A 22,169-nucleotide genomic window follows, 5' to 3' on the forward strand; every position below is an offset into this window, starting at 1 on the left:
TCATTTTTTCTCTCACTGTTTTCCCAAAAATAGTAATTATTTTGTCACTTTGGATAAATTGAGCACCATCTTCTCTTACCCCATTGCACTTGTAAGACACATTAAAGCAGGAGTGTTCAAATAATATAAGACTAACTCTTAAAAAGTAGTGACTTTAAAAGAGGTGTCCATTTCAGTTGATAGATACCTTTTCTCAATGTACAAACATAAGGGGATTGTTTAAAAAGTTGCAACAATAAAACCAGGCACTTATCTTTTGAAATATATATACCTTTTCAAGTCAATATTGTAACTATTTAACCCCTGGAGATTTTTGTCATTTTTGGCTGAAATGGGTGTATGAAACACATTTTTGGGGATACTTCTGAATACATGCAAATACATCTGCTTCCAAGAGCTTTTCATTTAGCTGGGTGCCTAGTTGTGTTAAAGATGTTGTTTTGGATTGGTTATTTTGCTTGTGCATGTGGAGAAGGGTTAAAATTGGACTTCTTTGTTTCAGCTTATTGGACCCATCATTTTCATGTCCTGGCCACTTTTTATTCCCAATTTCAAACTTATCAGACATTTTTTATGCAATGGTTCACCTGTCATTGTGCATTTCAGACAAGTCTGCTTTAGATTTAGATCTTGGACCAAAAAAGTATAAAACCCAGACACACACTCTGATTCCAACACCTGGTAATTTTTTGGCCTAAAATAATCAAGTCTCAAAAATTTAGTTTTTTTCCACTGTAATCTTGTAATGCATGTAGAAAAAGTCTACATTATTTGGTATCATTGTAAAGCTACATTTGTCTACTTTTTAGTAATACCACCCATTTTGGTGTATCTTAAATTGTATCAGTGGTACAGAACTGTGAAGTAGGGTACAAACTCTTGATATGTAAATGTGGCACACAGGTTTAATGAATTAATTCTAAAAAAACAAAAATGCTAAAAAATTGGCTCATATTTGTGTTGATGTAGTTCTGCAGGACATGAACATCTGCTAAACCATGGCTGAGTACATTGGTGAACATGTCACATTTGTTGAATCATTCTGAGCATTAATGCTGCTTGCAAACACCATACAAAGTGCTATTGTGTAAGATAAATGTCTGTTTTTCTTCCTACATTGTTAAGGGAGACTAAATGAGTTCATTTTAGAATAAAGAATATAACGTGCATTCCTATCCTTGAGTTATTAAAGTAATGTAATTTGTACTTCCAGTTCTGTATCATCATGGAGTCCCACAGTCAGTGGGGCTGGTACTTATAATTCTCTGGCAAGCAGTCAACAGGTAAGCTCTTAAACATTATCTTTTCTCATAATTAATTTTCCAATTTCTGGACTGCTGACAAATCCCAATCCAGCTGTGTATGAATCATTAGAAACTTATATGAGGTATCTCTGACTGTTTTGTTGGTTATGACAGCACTTTTAACACATTATTTGGCTAAATCATGTTGAAGAAATGGGATCTTTGTGCCTTTCACTTGGACACACCAAGGCTGCTGTGGACCACTTTCATCCAGACAAAGGCAAGAAGCATCCTGGGAATAAGACTTTTCAAGCTTTGTACATCTGACATATGGTTGCTGTTTAGATAAAGTACAAAAAACTTTAGACAACTGCTAAAAACAAATATCAACTAATTTGACTAAATTTAGCAGAAAGAACCCAGACAAGACTTTCAGGTTTGCATAAATAATGCCACTCTGCCACACAATATAGCCACAACTGCTACAAGCAGAAAAACCATCAAATGATATCTCAAAAAATGCTGAATGGTGTTCAGATTTATATAAATGATGCTAATTTATTTTTAAATATTACTGACTTTACTAAAACAAGAAACACATTTAAATGACTTGTCAGTAACTGCTGAACCAAATTTTACTTAACTTGATGGGGGCCCAAGTAGCTGAGTAGTCTAAAGTGCTCACCTGTGTCTGCATGGGTTCGAGTCTTGGGCTTGACTAACGTGGGTACGTGAGAAAGTTTGCCATTAGCTTCTTGTGGGTTTATGGTTCCCCAGGTTTTCCAGGATTCTTCCTCCACCATTTTTATTGGCCGCCATGTATAGCCTATCTTGTGCTTAAAACTGATGTTAAACCCTACAACAACAACAACAACAACAATCGAAGTCGACAGAAAACATCCTGACATAAAGTGCTTCAGTTTTGTTCAAACAATACTTAGGTGCATTTTAATATTGTCACCATAACCCCCTTCCATGAAGTGACTTCTAAAACAAAATCACTGAACAGAATTTTCCCAGTTTGACATCCTGGCATTCATTGAAGGGCTATCCTGGCATGAAGGGCTTTCATATTGGTACAAATTATACCCATCTACCCTATCAGATATAACTTCTGTTGCTAAAAATACAAAAATTGATAATTCTTCTAAAAAACTACTCAATATTCCTGATTTTATAGGAAGCAAATATGGTAGTGATTTCTAAAAATAGAAAAACCTTGAAATGGCTTCTTCTGAAAATCTGCTCGATAGGACTTGACTAAATTTAGCAGAAAAGATTCTGGCAAAAAGTTCTTTTTAATTTATACAGTTGATAAAGATCCACCACAGAATATAGATCCACCACAGAATATAGATCCACCACAGAATATACATCCACCACAGAATATACATCCACATCCACCACAGAATATACATCCACCACAGAATGTGGCTCTGGTTGATTAAAGAAAGCTTCTTTTTTGTGTTACACTTTTGTTTCACAAATCAAATGTAAATTCATGAAAATTCTGTTTCTAAAATATTTTGATGTAAAACACGTGCTTTTCATTAAATAAAATTAGCTATTAGTGATGGTGCTGTGAACCTACTTTTATTAAAAGTGTACAAAAATTTGCATTTTTCTGATGCCAGACATTTTGGATGCTATTAAATTTTTCAGTTCTACCACTACTTACATATTTTATATTTAAAAAAAAAAAATTGTGTATTGGACAGATTCCCCATGAAAATCTGCAAAGATGAAATAGCAAGCAAGAAATCTTAGGTTTAAATATATTTCAAATAATTTATGTATTTCAAAAGTTTTGATTATGGCCTGTAGTGCATGTAAGCCAAACACAAATTTATGTATACTTTCAGGTCCCCGTATCACCAAACAGATCAAAAAGTCCTGACTCTCCAAGTGATTTAGACCAAGAGCATCAGGAACTTCTTAACAGGCTGGCAGTGCTCCAGCAAGAGAAATGGACTCTAGAGGAAAAGGTATGTGAGAGAGATAGAAAATATTGTGTGTTTAGTAATGTGTAGAAAGAAGTAAAAAGCGACTTTTAAAAAAATGCAATTAGACATGGCTGCTGTTACTAAAAATAGAAAAATATTTACTGCAGAATTGTAGTGATTTTGTGATTGTCTGCAAATTGTGTGCTGTTATATTCAGCCATCACACAGTTATCGTTGGAGAAAGACACAATACTTGGCCATATTGAATCATTAGCATCAAATTTCATGGATTTTATCGTTGCTAATCATGAATTTCAGGAGCCAGTGATTGGTTATTCTTCTATGGAAACAATAGGACTACTTCCCAAGTTGTCAAATTTAAATACAGATGAAAATGTAAGTTTTCATAAAACCATGAAAATTGATACCCATAAAAAAAATAATCATGGTGCATTAGATATATCAGTGAAGTAAAGAGATATGTTTTTTTTAGGTCTCACATCTGGAGACCAGCAATTCAGCAATGGCAGAAGATTTGTTACAGAAAGCTAAAGTTATTGAGCACTATGTGATGGACAGTCGCACAGGTATGCTACATAGGAGATATCTGCATTCCTTTTATAGATTAAATGATCATGGTTGGGTATTTATCGATGTGCAAAGTTTACCTAATCACTCACAAGGACTTTATTTACTTCATGAGTGATTAGGTAAAATTTACACATCAATTAATACCCAACCATGATCATTTAATCATTAGAATTCCAAGTTACATCCCTTCTTTAATCAGATCAGCAAGTTTCATCATCAAAACAGTCACCTTTATGTAGATCAAAGTTTTCTTTCATTAGTCTCTTAACTGTGACAGAATACGTAGCCCAATCTTCGCTAGCCATGAGTCATCAATTCTTTTTACAGTAATAATGGGTACAGTATCATTGCGGGTGTTGCCAGTGATATATTGTTATGATCATTATTGTAATATATATATATATATATATATATATATATATATATATATATATATATATATATATATATATATATATATATATGGTTGATGCTGTTTAAACCTGGCTATTCCTTTTTTTGTAAATTACACTTGTGTATGGCACATGTTGTTATAGCATTCGTTGTTGTTACTTTAAACACATTTTGATCTTTCAAAAACAAAATTGTGTCCATTTGTAGTGAGATCCTTTGCTTGCCATATTAACCCTGACCATTAATAACACTTGCTGTAACATGTTGTTGAACTGAAATGCAATAATTTCCAAAGATTGGCTTTTAAAGCATGCCATATGCCTTCTTTGACAGAAAGGGTGAGTGTTGAAGTGCAAGAAGGTCCATGCAATTACACTGTTTTATTTTCGAATTGTCCATTTGGCTTCGAACCTGCAACCTCCCGCATATAAGGCAGATGCTGTAACCACTTAGGCCATTCACATTATTATAAAACCCTTCCAACCTCCCTCTGAATGCATGTATCTTAGTTAATGTATTGTTGTGCTTACAACTAGTGGTAAATATGAGATAATATATAAAAGTTTACATATGTTTCATTTAGATAGACAGGATAGATGATTTTTCATTTTTTATAATGCTGTACATGGGAGGTAGCATAGTTTATTTTCCTGGTTAATGTGATGAGGTAAGTATTATCAGAGAAGCATAAGTATGCCAAAAACTTTGCTTTTTCTTTCCTCAGACACACGGCAACATCATTCTTATAGTGAAGAGAAACTGACGTTGAAGAAAGTATTGGATATGGTTAGCAAGGATGACCAGGGCATGAAGGAGATGAACAAAAAACTACAGAACATGTTAGAGGAAACTCTTACCAAAAACATGCATCTGCAGAAGGTAGGTCTGTTTGTTTCTACAGTGAAATGTAAATTTTCTTGCCCAGCAGTCACAGTTACCTCAAGTTATTAATTGTGAAGGTAAAACCATCCCATCTTAGGGGTAAATAATTTCATGTGTGACTGTTATCTTGCCTGTTGTTATTGATATGCATATTTAACCTTGTATTTTGTATACAGATTTTTCATTATCTTTAAATATTTTGTCGGGCTTGCTTTAGCTTAGGCAAGATCTAGATGTCATCCATTCCATGGGTAGTGTTGGCATCAGCATTTTTTAAGGTTTTAGTTAAAATTACTATGTTGATAAATTCCCAACTCTTGGTGGGATACAGGTCTTACTTGGACTATATAAATGAACCAGGAAGGTCTGCTCTACAGCCATGAACCACTATCTTCCCTCTGACTTTAAACCAATATCAAGTGATCACATTTATTTGAAAATCTTGATTCTCCTTTTGAATACATTCACTGATCTCATTAACTTGAGGAAGATGCTTTGTTACTTGTAGAATCCAGCAATCATGGAAAGAAAGAAAAATGAAATCTTTCCCATTTATCTTCATATAGACAACTCTTCCCAGCCCTTCAACTTAATTCCCCTGTCCACCACTAGTTGTTGGTTGTTTACCAAGTCTTTAGCTTTTGCTCAGTAAGATCTATGTCATATCTCATATCTCAGTTTTGGCTGTACTGGTTCATCACGTGTCTCTCCGTTACAATTGTTATCACTACTCCTTCAAAACTACTTGGAGGATTGCCATGAGACTTTGCAAATACATTCATCCAAGGTCTGCTTCATCCAAAGTGAAAATGGTGCTGCTCTTATATCCAGTATGGCTATCACAGCAGTCAGCTTGAGAATCTTATCAATTCTCCTCCTGAATGGCTGGTCATATCAGCATGGGGTTTTCACCTAAAAATGAACTCTGATCCTAACGCATCCTAACTCAGAATAGGGCGAATCTGATAGCTTGAAAATCTTATTGTTACTCCTTCTGAGTGGATGGTCAACATGAAGTTTTCACTTATAAAAAGGATGTCTAGTCATGCTACATGTAAATAGGGTTTATTCAAAGTCTTTATGGCCGCCACAGTGGCCATGTTAATAATCCTATTGTCACTATTCCTTATGAATAGAAAGTCATATTGACATGGGGTTTTCACCAGATGTCTAGTTGGTCCTAATGAAAACAGCACCAAGGTTATTTCCAATATGGTCACCAAAGTGGCCATTTTTGAAAATCTTCTTGTTCCTATTTCTCTTGAATGAAATGTAATATTGCCATTAGTTTTCATCAGAAGATATCTTAAAATGTCTGGTTAGTCCTAAATGAAAATGCTGCTGAGTTGATGTCGACCACATTGTCCATCCTGAAATTCTTATTATTGATAATCCTCCTGAATGAAAAGTAATATTGCCATGGGGTTCTCTTATGAAGTCTAGTTGGTCATAAATGAAAAGGGTGCTGATCTGACTTACGACTTCCACAGGGGCTGTCTTGAAATGGCTGGTTATATCAGAATTGTGCTTTCACCAGAGGACTTCTTATGTTGTCTAGTTGGTACTAAATAGAAATGGTGCTGATACGATGTTGAACATGGCTTCCATGGCATTCATCTTGAAATCTTGTTTCATTTCTCCTCCAAAACAGAAAGTCATATCAATATGGGATTTCCACCAGAAAACTTTTTATGATGCCTTGTTGGTCTGAAATGAAAAGGGTGCCAAGTTGACATCCAGTATATTCACCAGGGCAGCTGATATGAAAATTTTGTTATTAGTAAAGAATCAAAGATTGTTTTAACCATCTGCATTTAAAAGGATGAAATAGCCATATCTTGAATTCCTGGCAATTCTTTTCAGCTCATAGAACATCAGTTTCTTAAAGGGTCTCATGTTTTTTTTTTTAACCTTGTGCTCTAGTATGGTATCATTTGTACCAGTGGTTGCATTTATGCTTGCTTCTGATATTTATTTGCTTATTTATTAACATGTATTGATTATCTGTGCAGATGGATATTTTCAGTTTATTCTTTCCTGAATTTTTTCTTCTTCTGCATTCTCGTGTTTCTGAACATTGATAAACCATGTTAATTAAATGCATAAAATACAAAAGATTTAAGGCAAATGAGGACATGCATGGGATCTGCCATGCATATCAAATGTTTTTATACAGCTACATGCAGTGTTTTTGCATCATGATCAGAGAACATGTATTCCTAAGGACAAAAGATAGATACAGCAGGTTCAGGTAGGTAGACTGAAATGCTACTAAGTTTGCATTCAGAAATATTGTTACAGGCCAGTGTAATTGATGAGACTTTGTTGGGTCCTTCTTTCATTAAAAGTGATGTATCCAGTGCCTACAGTGAATTTTGTGTTGGGTCAGCTGGAGATGGAAGAGCCAAAAGCTGAGCTGACTGGCCATCTGAGAGCCAAGCAGACCAGCTAGCACAGTTACCAACATTTTCTACTGGGCAAGGGCAGCCTTGGCACTTTCACAGCTGCCATGGCAACTGTTGGCTTACATCTTTACAGTTTATTCATTGGAGAGGTATCAAAATGTACACTGAGACAGTGGCCTTGACCCATATGTTTTACTCTGATGTTGATAGAATGCATGATAATGAAAATCTCCACAGTGAATGTGTGATGACTTGCTTTATGCGACGTTTTGGCTTTCCACCAGACTCACTTTTCATAAGCAAATATATGCAGAGCTAAGAAGAATGTCACAAACATAGTCCATGCAGCGAAATCAGCCCACTACAGTACTAAGATCTCAGAAAGTTCCAGCTGCAAAGAGCTCTTCGAGATTACTAATAAGCTGATGTCAAGGAACAAATGTTCACCACTTCCAACTACCTTCTCTCCAGTCGACCTTCCAGACCTGTTTGCAAATTTCTTCTGTGACAATGTGACAAAGTACAAAACATTAGGGATAATCTTGACAACACAATTTCAATTGATTCATTGTTACCATACAGTTACGAAACAGAATTTCAGCGGCAACCGTTAGCAGCATTTGAACCTGTCTCTATGATTTAGTATATACAATCGTGATGAAGAGTGCACCAAAGTCATGTGAACTTGATCCAATTCCAACGTCACTGCTGCTTGAGTTTTTAGATCCAATATTGCCTTCACTAACTGATGTTATTAACACCTCTCTCTCATCCATGGGAATTCCCATAATTTTTTAAAACTGCCATTGTAAAGCCTCTGCTGAAGAAACCAACACTTGACCATAGTGATTTAAAGAACTACCACCCAGTTTCTAATCTCCTATTCATGTAAAAAATCTTAGAAAAAGTTGCTCTATCCCAATTTGTATCTCATCTGAATTCAGACCGTCTTTTTAGCAATGTACAGTCCGCATATTGCCCTTGCCACAGTACTGTAACTACTCTTTTGAAAGTAGTTAATGACCTTCTCTCTGCTTTGGATAGCAGAAAGATTACAGTCCTCACCCTCCTTGATTTGTCTGCAGCATTTGACACAAATGACCATGATATATTACTTCACCGTCTCCAGCATGTATTTGGCATTCATGATACATTCTTACTGTGGTTCAAGTCCTGCTTGGTCAACAGGACACAAATTGTGTCCGTAAATGGAATACACTCCTGCCCAGTTGAACTATGTGGGGTGTTCTACAGGGGTCTGTTCTTGGACCTATTCTCTTCATTCTATACACTCAGCCGCTCTTATGTGTCATTGATCACCAGCCAGTGTCTCACCAATTGTAAGTTGATGACACCCAAATATACAAATCTAGCCACCCAACTGAAGTTGATGCTACCATCCAAGGTGTAGAGAGGTGCATTTCTGATGTGAAATCATGGGTGACATGTAAGAAGCTGCAGATGAATGATGAGGCCATTCTAATAACAATGCAAAGACTTTCTCATTGACATCCTTTACCTCAAACAATAAATATCAGCAACACCAACATTAAATTCACACAGTCAGTACGAAACCTAGGTGTTACTCTTGATAGTACTCTCACATTGCACCAACATGTCATGAACATATGCATGGCTGCATATCTTGAGCTGAGATGCATCAGCTCCATTTGCAATTATCTTTCAGTTGATGCCACTAAAATACTTGTGTGTTCCTTAGCAATTTCATGACTGGACTATTGTTACTTTCTTCTGTCTGGTTCTTCTCAATATTTACTCCAGTAACTTCAAAAAGTTCAAAACATAGCTGCTCGGATCATACTTAGAGTACCACGATCAGAGAATACCTCCCCCTGCTCTGTACCCTACACTGGTTATCCATTTGATCCAGAATCAAGCACAAAATTTGTTCTCTGTGCTACGTTTCACTAACGGGTTTCAGTCCAACATACCTATCTGACCTCACCCATGTGTACACACCAGCAAGATACTTACGTTCCTCTTCTGACACTCATATTCTCATTATTCCCACTATGAAAATGAAGTCATATGGACAATGTTCTTTTGCATACGAGGGCCGATCAATGTGGAACAACTTGCCCACTGAACTTAGACACAAAGGCACAGTGATCTCATTCAAGAGCACTCTTAAAACTCATCTATTTCAATTGCAAGAACAGACTTAAAGACCTAATAATGTTTCCTTTCCTTAAATATTTTCAGCATGTTTTCTGTTTTCTAATTTCATGGTGTTTCTTTCTTGTAATCATGTCCTTATGTGTTGTCCAATGTTGTAAAGCACTGAGAGCTTTTACAGATTAAGCGCTATACAAAGTTCTCATTATTATTATTAATGGCAAGATCAATCAGACTTAGATCTGCTTAAATGATTGTAACACCTATCTGTTGTTCAGTTTCTTTGTGGGCATTGGTGAATGGGATCCAGAAGAGTTACGAAAATTGAAGGTCATAGCTTACAAGCTTCATTTCTGGAAGGGTCAGGACACTTCTTTGGTGGTGGCCTTCTTGCTGAAATGAGGGTGGTGTTGGGGTGTGTGTCCAATTACGAGACCTATACATTCCGTTTTGGTATTTTCTCCACTGGTGTGCCCAAATCAGATATATTCCAGGCAAGCTCAATGTCCTGGCTGATTTGTTATCAAGAAGGGGCCAGACCTTTCACACAGAGTGGTCCAAAGACCCATCTATCCTTCAGCAAATTGTGCATTTTGAGGCTACCTGATGATAGATCTGTTCATGATAAGGTGGATTCACAAAATTGTCCACCATCATCTCACCCATCCTGACCCATATACATGGCCCATTGATGTATTCACAGTCATTTTGGAGGGATTTGGGGATATGCTTATGTCCCCTATAGTCTTGGTACTGAAAATAATTCAAGAAGTGTGGGATCATGCATGCAAAGTGATCCTAATAGCCCCTGTCAAGTGGAACAGGTCCTGGGGAAATGGTCTGGTCAGTCTAGAAAGAGATATTTTCAGGAAAATTCATCACCAAGGCCCAACCTGATCAAACAGCTACTGCCACTGCTGCTTGTGTTTCATCGATGTCCAGACAGGCTACTCCTTCATACCTGGCTCTTGTCAGCAGAGTCCAGTGAAGAAAAGAATTCAAGACTTCTGTCATGGAGAGAATATGATGAGCAGGGGAAGTGGCAGATTTACAGGGACTGGTGTAACAGCAACAGTGTCCTTTCTTCGAGTACATGAATCTGACAATTGGTTAACATTTGTGTGTGGTCCTTAGAGGAAATATGTTAATCCCTACTTTGGTCTTAGGCTTCTGATTAATGACCTCAGACACATTTAGGCATCATTTTTAGAGCAGATACAGGCCACACAAAGGATTTATCAGACATATTAGCCAAGTTTGAGTTTAATTGGCCAAAGTACCTTACCCTATTTCTCTAGCAGAATTTGTTATGGGTGATGAAGTGGCTGAATTCAAATCAGTTTGAGCCCTTGTATTGCACCTCCTAGAAGCTGCTATCACACAAAATGTGTTTCTTGATTTCTTTAACTTAAGCATGCAGGGTGAGTTACATGCCCTTTCCGTGGACCTGAACCATATGTTCAGAGCAAATGGTTCCATAGTTTTGATGGTACAACTAAGCATTATAGTGAAGGACAGGCTGCCATCAACAGGCAAGCAAAGAGTTCTGGTATGATATTAAGAATCTTTATTCCCTTGATGACCGCTCTGGTGGCCTAAGTGGTTATAACATCTGCCTCAGATGCAGGAGGTTGTGGGTTTGAACCTCAGCCAAGTCATACCAAAGACTTATAAAAATGGTACTAGCAGCTACCTCGCTTGGCACTCAGCATTAAGAAGATAGTGTACAGACTGGTCAGGATAATGTGATTGGGTGGGACATTGTGCTACATGTCTGCAGCATGATGCTTCATTGCTAGACATCACTATAAACTGCCACACTGTAGAGATCATAGCAATATGACTAGAATATTGTTAAAGCTACATTAAAAATACACCCCACCCCCACCCCACCCCACATGCACACATGTGCACAGACACACCTTATTCCCTTGAGGGTGACCAAAGTATAGGTAGGATGCTCAGCATTGCATGCTCCTATTACCTATTCTCCTAATTTTAGTGTGATCAGAGAATATGTTACAAGGATAAAGAACATTTGTTTGTAAATTATGTTTCTCTTGGAATACTTAACTGATGACATTCCTAAATCCTCCCATGACTCAGTGCAAATTTTAAGCTTAAGCTAAAACTTAGTAAGCAGCCATAGCTGCCTTGTGGTGGTGAGGTGAGGAAAGGGGAATGGTAGGAATAGTTTCTACCCATGTCTTTATCAAAAATTTGTTGGAAAGATGAAATGGATTTGAGCGGTAGAGGAGCTTTTTCCCAATGTTAATGTGATCAGATAAACATTCTTTGAGAAACATAATTTGATGAAACCTTGATGTTTTCAGTTCAAGTCTGTCTATTATACTATATGTTTTATACACTTGGAGGGATTATCATATTTGACTGTAGAATTTGTCTTTTAATATCCATATACCTCTGACTTCCCTTTCATCTTTTTGTAACGTAAAGGTCATCAGAAAATCTTGGTCAAGCTTTCCATGAATGTTTTTCTCTCTTGTCATTGGTCTCCAACCCAGTAATGGATAGCTATCATACTTGTACTGTCAGATAAGGAAGCTCTCTCCTTTCACATCGATGCACCTGTATGCTCTAATGCTCATGTAAGGTCAAGGACATTTGAGAATCTTGGTTTACAGTAAAAGGTTTTATATGCCTGATATAAGGAAGAGCATATCAAGTGATGATGTTCATCCAACTATTTGTACACTTGTCTATTCCCTGGTTAATATCACAGTAACTTGAATTTTCCATCATTTGCCATTTCCAAACTTTGTAAGTACCTTTCATTTGGGGCAAGGAAGAAACCTGTTAATTTTGGGCTCTAAAGGTGAAAGGTCAAGGTCACAGTGATTTAAGAAGGAAGACTATTTTCACAAAATAATTTTACTTGTGTATACCTTGACCAGACTTTATCAATGTCTTGTGTTTGTGATTAGAAAAGACACCTGTTGATTTTTGGGGTGAAAAGGTCTGATCATAATGCCTTTAATAAATATTGTTTTTATCTGATGGCTTGAGCTTTGTATCACATGTTTTGATCAAAATATTATGGATGGCTTGCATTTGAGACAAGAAAGACACCTATTCTTTTGGTGGTCAAAATGTCAATGAGACATGGATTTAAGGAATACAGCTGATAATTTTTGGATTTACAGGTTCATGGTCAAGGTCAGAGTGACTCCAAAAAGGAAATGGTTTCCACAACATAACTCAAGCTCTGTTCGACAAACTGTGACCAAACTTTATGGATGGCTTGCATTTGAGACAAGGAAGACACCTATTCATAGGGGGTCAAAATGTCATTGTGACATGGATTTAAGGAATATAAAATGATTTCCATAAAAATTCTTAGATTTTGTACAAGATACCTTGATTAAATTTTGTATATGGCCTACATTTGAGACATGGAAGACAGCCGATAATTTTTTGGTTTACAGGTTAAAGGTCTAGGTCAGTGTGACTCCAAAACAAAAATGGTTTGCACAACATAACTCAAGCTCTGTGCCACAAACTGTGACCAAACTTTATGGATGGCTTGCATTTGAGTTAAGAAAATGCTTCAATTAAATTGAAGTCCGTAGGTCAAAATTCAGGGTCAGTTATAAATAGATAAATGGTCAAGGTCATTGAGACTGGAGAAGAAAAATTGTTTCAGCAAAAAGTCACCTAAGTTTATGCCTGTTACCTTGACGAGATTTTGCAGATTGCTTGCAATTAAGATATAGAGAATACTTAGTGACTTAAGATGAAGATGAAGTATATGACAAGTGAAAGAGGGTTTTACATCAAAATTGTAAAATACATGATACAGTTTACCACATAGCTGGTGTAGAATGTACGATTTCGGTACTCTTGTTCTGCATGGCCATTTGTCGAAAACACAGAACATAAGCGTTAAACCACTGACATGACATAAGGATCCAGTACGAATCGGCTACTTCAGTCTGTTGTACATCTTGCTAGCCAATACATTTGAGCATCAAATAAAAAGAAAATTTGTTTGCTATCAGTAAATAATGGATATATTTCATCTCATGGGTGAAAAACTTAGGTATTTTCATCCACTTGATGAAATTCATGTTAGTCACTTGTTTCAAGCAAATACCTTCTCTGTACATAATAAAAGAAGTTAATAGTATCTGTGATTTAATTTAAGATGTATTTTGTAATATAAATACTAAATTAAGTTTAAATCTATTAATAATATGCACATGCTTATAATATCTTTCATTAAATATTAAATAAGTATTGTTTTTAAATTTGACTTGGAACAATATTCAGTGGCATTATACAAGAGTACTCAAATCTTTCGTTCAATTGCTCTCTTCTTGGTTATGGTTGATGAAGGTTTCAGTGTGGTCTTGTCCTCAAGTGGTAAATTTAGTGTAGGATAAGGCCTAATAAATCCTGTAGTTACTCTGATGCAGCTTCATGTAGATGTTTGGTATGCACATGCACTTGTCTTGTTTAAAGAGGTCTTTTCATATGGTGAAAGAAAGATTGGTTTTATAAACAGTGATGTGCATCTCAAGTAATATGCACTGCCCTCTAGCTAAGACTTAGTTTAGATTCCCCAAAAACCAAAATGATGAATATTTATTGTGTAAAATAGCTATATGTTCCCCAACTTTTGGATTTATATGCTGTCTTGATATCATACATTTTGTTTCATCTTCATTTGGTACTATCATTATTAGTTCTAACCTACTTTAAACTCAGATAATGTCCAAGTCTAATCATTCTAAGTATCCTCTGCATTAAAACTAGAATTCATTTCTGAATGGAACTTTATTTACATAAAGAAAGATGAGAGGGTCTAACACAAGGCCTTTAGAGACCCCTCAGTGAATGCATTGTATTAGAATAATAGGGTTTTTACTGCTGGTGTAATGAAAGTGTCTGTCAGGAAACGTTGCTATTTTGATGCAGACTTCCTATCAGATATCTTTTTTAACATAGCATTGAATGTCTATCTTTAGACCTTCACTGGGAAAATGGAAAACCATGTCAATACACTTTACCTGGAAATAGCAAAGTCCCCAGAAACAGTTTTATGCTAGTGGACATAGAATATCTCATCATCAGACTCTCAGTGGACATTGTAAGTGCTGTTATCAGACTTGGCTAAAGGACAGGGAAGGCTTTCATAGGACAACAAAATATTTGGTATGCGACTATTTTAGGAGAGATTGAATGACTCTGTATATTTGGATTAATAGGCCTCATAGTCAAGATAATTTGTGCCACTTCTTGAAGAAGAGAATATATATATATATATATATATATATATATATATATATATATATATATATATATATATATATATATATATATATATATATATATATAGAAGGAGGCCAGGTCATCATGTTTATAAGGAAGTTTGTAAATGTTTAATTCTTGTGTACACGGAGCTGACATTGTCTTTAATCTGTAAATTATGCTGTAGTATATGTGTAGGTATTATAGACCTGGGGAAAATATTAATCCTGGTACATTGTTCTGGCAGGTGGCATTTTTCTGTATGTGCTATGTGAACATTACTGTGTGCAAACAGATTTACAGAAAACAGATTTGTTTGTTTATCTTGTTTTTTCATGCATCGTTTTTATCATGATAATTGAAACTGTAAATTGTAGGAAATGGAAAAGAAGTTTGTCTGTATCATGTGTTGTGTCTTTGCAGGATCTGGAAGCTATGTCACAAGAGTTGGTACGTCTTAGTAAGGTACCTGTTGTGCTTGGCTCATCTACTACCAACAGTTTACTACAGGATCCACTGCAGCAATCAGTGGAACCACAACCATCTGCAAGGTGACAGTCCACATTGATGTATCAAAATGGTCATCACACCATGTCATGGACTGCCAGAACACTAGACCATTGTACTTGCAGATTTGTAATAGTCACTTGTGCTACCCAAGGCAAATGTTCAAAGTGTCACTAATTGTATTTTGCTTTCTTTCCAAGATATAATTCCAAGATAGTTTGTTTATGACCGTGACATCCTGCCCAACTATACCTTAACAGGGCTTCATTGGAACTTTGTAGTGACACAATATTATAATGTACATTGATTCAATTTGACCAGCAGAATAATATATACACCATTAACTGCTTCTGCTTCACTGTTGCTTAAAGACAAGGTGGTTATTAGCTTTATTGGTCATAAGCCAAAAGACCTTATGCAATGACCTTTTGTCTGTCATCCATTAGTACACTTTTGTTATTGCCACTCCCTTTAAACTACTGGGATGATTGGCATGAATCTTTACACATACACATTCATCCAAATTTCTAAGTGGTCCTGACAAAACTGATGCTCCTTGGATATTCAGTTATGGCCAGCATATTGCCCATCTTGAAAATAGTATATCTGATAACACTCCTAAACAGATGGTTATATCCACACAAAAAACTTCTTATGATGATGTCTTGTTGGACCAGAATGAAAATGGTGCCAATCTGACATTCATTGTGGCCACCACTGTGGCAAATTTTAAAATCTTTCTATCATTACTCAAGAATGGATGGTCATATCAACATGGGATTTTCAAAAAAGAATTTATTATAATATCTAGTTGGTCCTGAAAATAGTTTCCCTTCAGACAGCTGACATGTGGTCTTCTAAAAAATCTTTTGGCTACTTTTCTTGAGCAGATGGTCATATTGAGATGGGAATTTTACTAAAAGATTTCTCATGATGTCTAGCTGGTCTTCAATGAAAATGATGCCAGTTTGACATTCAATATGACTTGCATTGTGGCGTCCTTGAAAATGTTATTATCTATGCTCCTTTTATATATGGTCATATCTACACAAAAAACTTTTTATAATGTCTGGTTGGTCTTGAAGGAAAATAGTGCCCTAATAAAGTCAAAATGGTGGCCATCTTGAAAATCTTGTTAGCAGTACACCTGTAGGAATGGTCATATTGACATGAGGTTTTCACTAAAAGACTTCTTATGATGTCTAGTTATTTCTAAATGAAAATGGCCACCACTGTGATCATCTCGAAATCTTGTTTTTGCTACGTCTTCTGAATGGATGGTCATATTGACATGGAGCCTTCATTTAAAAATGTCTTGTGATGTGCAGTCCTAAGTGGAATTGGTGCTGATATGACTTGAAATATAACTGTCACAATGACATCTTGAAAATTTTGTTATTGCTACTATTGCTGAATGGATGGTCACATGGATTATGTGATCAGTAAATGATGCTTATGATGTCTTGTTGGTCCAGAAGGAATATAGTGCCTACCATTCATTCAGTATGGCTGCCATGGTGACCATCTTGAAAAGTTTGTTAGAACTTCTCAGAACCAGATGGTTGCCTCATCTTGAGGTTTTGCTATGCTGGAATTTTTCAAGAATATCGGAGATCTTTTAAATACTCAGCACTTGAAATGAATAAAAGAGTTGAAGAAACAGTTATATCTTGCATTCCTGTGAATTGTGAGACAGTACAGCATGAGTCCCTTGGAGAGACTTATTTGTTTATGTTCTGATATTAATTGAAACCCCTTCAGCACATTTGTTTTGAACAAGACATTCCTAATTAACAGTATGTAATAAATGTTGCAAATATATACATAGTAATTGAATAATAATTGTTTATATTATTTATCTGTTGCACCTCTTACATTTTTGTGTATCAGTGCAATTATTCACTTCTTTGATTTGCATAATCTTCTTTTCTTGTATGATTCAAGAGTTGTATTCTATTTTAAAATAAACTATATATATATGTCCAACCTCTGTATTTGGTTAAGCATGGCACAGGTATCTTTAACTGTTCATTTTTGTTTTGATTTGTGTGTGTATGTTTAATTTTGTTCCTTTCAATTATTTTTCATGAGTGCATTAATTAAATTCATGAAAGTTTCATAAAATGTCTTCATTGTTGATTGAAAAATAAAGATATTGAAAACATTAAATATATAATGAAACCACAGCCCTTGTAAAAATAGAGTTTGGAGATGTAACAAAGCATTTAGGAAAAGTTCAATTTGTGACACATGTTGTAAGTAACTTATGCTGTTGTTTTTACATTGAATTCGTTATTTTTTAGATAACAATTTTTGTTGTCAAGTAAGGATTTACAGTTGTTAGTTAAATTTATCAAATGAAGAAGGACCCATGATTTCAAAGTAGTGTTTGAATTGGTGATTTATAGGAAACACAAAAAATACCATGAAAATGGCTACCCAACTGAAAATAGTGAATTGACAATATTTTTTAATCTTTTGTTGCTAATTTTTTTTTCTCCTCACAAGCTTATTATATTGTTTGCCAATGTTATCACTTTATTTAATTTGTTCATACTGGATTTCTTGATAGATATGCATGGTTTGAATAAGATCGATGGCGAGAAATATTTGCATGAGACTAGTGTTAGAACTCTAGGTCTTAAATTAAGTAACAGAAAGATTTGAAGCCAACAGTTTAAGAAAAAGCAACACTTTATTTTGTTCTCAGAGTTACAAAGTGAAATTTTAAGAGACTCAATATTATGAATTAAATCCCAAATAATCTTAAATGTCCTATTACACTCCAAAAGTATTAAATGTTCCTAATGAATTTCAGTAGTCTTGAATGTCCTGCTGTACTACTATGAATTATATATTTACCTGTACTACTTTGTATTATTTGATTACAACACACACACACACACACACACACACACACACACACACACACACCCTTCCTTGACCTAGATATCAGTCATTCTAATGGAACATTCCATCAAATTGTAAATGAGTTTGTTTGTTGAATATTCTTAACTCAGAAAGCTATGTGAATAGCTTATTTACGAATTGCAATCATGGAGAAAAGTAAGCAATGTAAAGATATTGTTTACAGATGACCATTATCTTAAAGTACGATCTACAGTCATGGACAAAAGTTAAACACACAGTATAGATATACATAACACTAGCTTCTATGAGACAGCTAGAATGGTTAATGACTATTTTACTTTTGAACATTCACATAAAACTAACCACACCAGTTATCCAGTAGATTAGATCTGCTATCATAGAAAGCATTCTTGTTGTGACTCTGGATTCTTTAAATATGAGGTTGTTACCTTTTGAAAACTGCACAATCCAACATTTTTTTTATTGAAATAACTTATAAATAGGATTATGACATCATGATGGGTTAAACTTTAAAAATATTTCTTAAAGACTACTTTCTTTTGAGAATGTATGTCACTAAATAAGAGATGACATGTATCATTATAATGTTGATTTATTGTCATTTTTGTATAGCTGTCAGCTATTTTATTAAAATGCCACAATAATGGATGTTTTTTATGACTTATAATATGTATCAGTTATAAGACATCTGAAAATATGATGGATATATGGAAGATAGTGGAAGTTCAAATGCCAAACATGATACAAATCTTGAAGAAGATGTGATACTTTTGATAATCAAAGCACATCCAAGATCCTTCTATTTACTTTCTTTTTCATTTGCAGTTTTTAATTGTTTTGAAACCATCTGAAAGTCATGGAATTTCAAAGACACTTCAAAACAACTCTAGATAGTTAGACTTTATACTGCTTTGATGCAGGCAAAAATAAGCTCACTTTCTTTGGTATTTTAATTTCTGGCTTGAGGAAAGAGTCCATTGCTCTCCAGTGAAGGATATTTGTTTGTTGGGTGTTTACATTTATGGATTGCAGCTAACATGAAATCCCCTCAAAAATTGGTAACCAGAAAAAATAGAGAATTCAGTTTTTTATTTGTAAGAGTGAATTACTGACTTGTATTAAATTTGGAATACTGTATTTTCTATAAATTACTTCTTAAGAATTTTGTAATCTATTTTTGGCCAGTGTACAAAATAATTCTGGTTTATGGATATCTATCCATAAGTCTGTCATCTGTCAACACTGATGTTAGTGTTTATGTTTACTTTATTTTCTCATAATTACTTAGTTTGGTATGTAAATGTTTCATGAATAATGCTGTAGCCAACTTTGAAAACTAGGTCACTGTGACCTCTATTTAATAATTGATTTCTGCTCACATTAGAACAAAGCTCAATTTTTCTAGGTTAGAGTTGTATTTTGGATAACGGGTAATTTCTCAGACACTATTACTTGTTGGGTCACATAAACTGGTATGTAAATGTTTTAGAAGATTATTACACATAAATCAAAAGTAAGTCATATATTTCTAGGAAAGGACAGGTAAGGATTTTGCTGGGTGTGGGGTCTGGGTTGGTTTTTACTGCATAGTGCCAAAACCTGGCTGGGTTCAGGCTATGGATCTGGATACATTGGCTTAACATGAATGGATATTAAACTTAATTTGATTGGTATATCGGGCCCTGGCACATGCATTCCTTCATAGTATAACCTTAAATTCATCAATGAAATTTTACAAATATGTGTTTAATAGACAGGCCACCTAGAAAACCCCAAATCTCCAAATCTCAGTATAGTTTTTCTTCAAATGACTATTTCATTTGGAAGTACTGGTTGATTATACCTGTGATGACAATGATTTTGAAAGTTTTGAAGTATGTCATTCTCTTGGAACTTGGGAAAGTGTTACTGGATATATCAGCGTGTGATATTTAGGCCAGAATTGATGTTGAATATAAGTTGGATGTACATGCTGGATGGACAAGCAGACAGCATGTTGTCTAAATTAAATTACAGAAATTAAAGTAGAGTGCAATTTTCATTTCATTTGTAAAAAATCAGCACTTAGGGTAAGGGTTGAAATAAATTTAATAAATAAGAATATCAAAAGAAATTTAAAAGAAGGCATGTTTATTTGATTAAAATACCTATGTCTGAACATGCAGACAATAGCATTGATAGACTTAAAACCCTAACACTGCATTATAGAACATAAAGAAATCTGGCATAGTAGGCAGCAAAGCACTGATTCAAGAAAGTGAAACTTTGGCAGAGTTCTTGTTAGTGAAAAATTGTATTTTGGAACAGAGATATCCGAGAGACAGTACCTAAGAGATGTGAAAAATTGTATATAATCCTAAAGAACAGTTTCATAACTTGCTTAAACTGACTAATCTAGTTGTGCATATCCCTTTTCAGACAGTATACTGCAAAAGAGGGTTTTCAGTACATACACAGATGAGGATCATATTAAATTCAGAAAAAAATTGATAGATTAATGCTTAAAGGGATCAACAGGGAATCCCTGTTCAATTAAGAATGCAGAGCTCTAATTAGTAGAACCACTATGGCAGCAATGGAATGAGACAAACTTTCACATTATGCAGAGATATTACCCATTGAAGAACATGCTCGCTATATGCAAAAGTTATGGCTTTAAACATGATAAAGACTGACTGATGTGTGTAAACTTGAATCGGGATGGATAATATTTGTCCTGCTTGTGTTTGGTTATTGTTATGTATATTTCTCACATGGTGATATTTTAGCAAGCCTTTTGGCTTTTGGTTTCCAACCATTGTTTGTTATTTCTATTAAAAATTGGATTGCTATGATCTATCACAAAACGTTTTGGAGCAATGTCATTAAATAATGAGATGAATAAAGGCTGTTGTCGTTCTGAAATATGGATTATATACTATGACGTGCATCCTGAATTTTCTTTATATCTCTTCTAGTTTACTGGTGCCAGTATTTTTAATAAAATTGTTCCTTCTATTTATTTACCTTTTCAGTTTTTGTAATAATGTATTATTGTCAGTAGGTAAAATTTGCTTGATGTTGTAGTAAAACCTAAAACTAGTAATTAACAAGAAGCAACTACGTAGAAAGTGGTTCAACTTCTGTATGCAGAAATTATTGTCATATTTCACAGTGTTGCTAGAAACAACAGAATAGTAAACAAATGTATTTTGGAAAGTTGTAGAAGCAGCACTCATGTCTTCACCACATATTCCATTTTATATAAAAAAGATTATTATTTGTACATATTCTTGTCAGTATTTTCCCAGTGGTATTAGTTTCCTGTTTTAATATTGTTTCTTGTGCAGTTTATACATGTCAAGAATTTTCATGGTATCATTTAAAAAATGTACCTAGTCAGCACTAAAATTGAATTATTTGAGAAGGAATTAATCTTTTCTCCCCAAAAGTACTGACGTTATGGGTTTTGGCATTAAAGTCTCACATTAAAACATTTATTCATCATTGTAATTTAGGATAAAACATATTAATTTCAGCTTTAATATATAAAAATTCGAATCTGATGGAATGGGCACTCCAAAAAAAGCATTGTCAGTTTTAGAACCAATTTTATTGACATTAAACCAAGTTTGTAATCTGAATTGGATTAAATAATGATTAGAAAAAGAGAGATATAGTTTGCTTGACAGCATCACAGTTAGTCATCAAATATGGAGTCAACCAGACCAGGAGAGCCCCCCTGTGACCATGCCCAATGATGTCACATTGATGATCAGTAGACTGCTACTATTTAAGTATTAGGTAAATTTTTAACTATGGCCACCTCCTCCACCTACTCCCTTATTTTTTGTTGACTATTCCCTCCCCCTTATTTTGGCAAGGGAGGAAGAACCCATAAAGATCACCAACTCACATACCCACAT

At 34.9% G+C, this 22,169-nt stretch overlaps 1 protein-coding gene across 1 annotated transcript in view; it reads left to right on the forward strand.

Annotated features, from left to right (window-relative positions):
* The window catches only part of LOC149799658 (GRIP1-associated protein 1-like), a 97,138-nt gene extending 75,877 nt beyond the window's left edge, over positions 1-21,261 (forward strand). The window contains exons 24-28 of the mRNA XM_089959016.1: positions 1,214-1,283; positions 3,107-3,229; positions 3,681-3,774; positions 4,896-5,050; positions 15,289-21,261. Of these exons, the coding sequence (XP_089815142.1) occupies positions 1,214-1,283; positions 3,107-3,229; positions 3,681-3,774; positions 4,896-5,050; positions 15,289-15,420 (574 nt within the window). The 3' untranslated portion in view covers positions 15,421-21,261. The remainder of the gene's footprint in view (positions 1-1,213; positions 1,284-3,106; positions 3,230-3,680; positions 3,775-4,895; positions 5,051-15,288) is intronic.
* Positions 21,262-22,169: the final 908 nt, after the last annotated feature.

This window comes from Sinohyriopsis cumingii, chromosome 5 (genome assembly GCF_028554795.1).
Source record: "Sinohyriopsis cumingii isolate HCF-2022 chromosome 5, ASM2855479v2, whole genome shotgun sequence".
NCBI lineage: Eukaryota > Metazoa > Mollusca > Bivalvia > Unionida > Unionidae > Sinohyriopsis > Sinohyriopsis cumingii.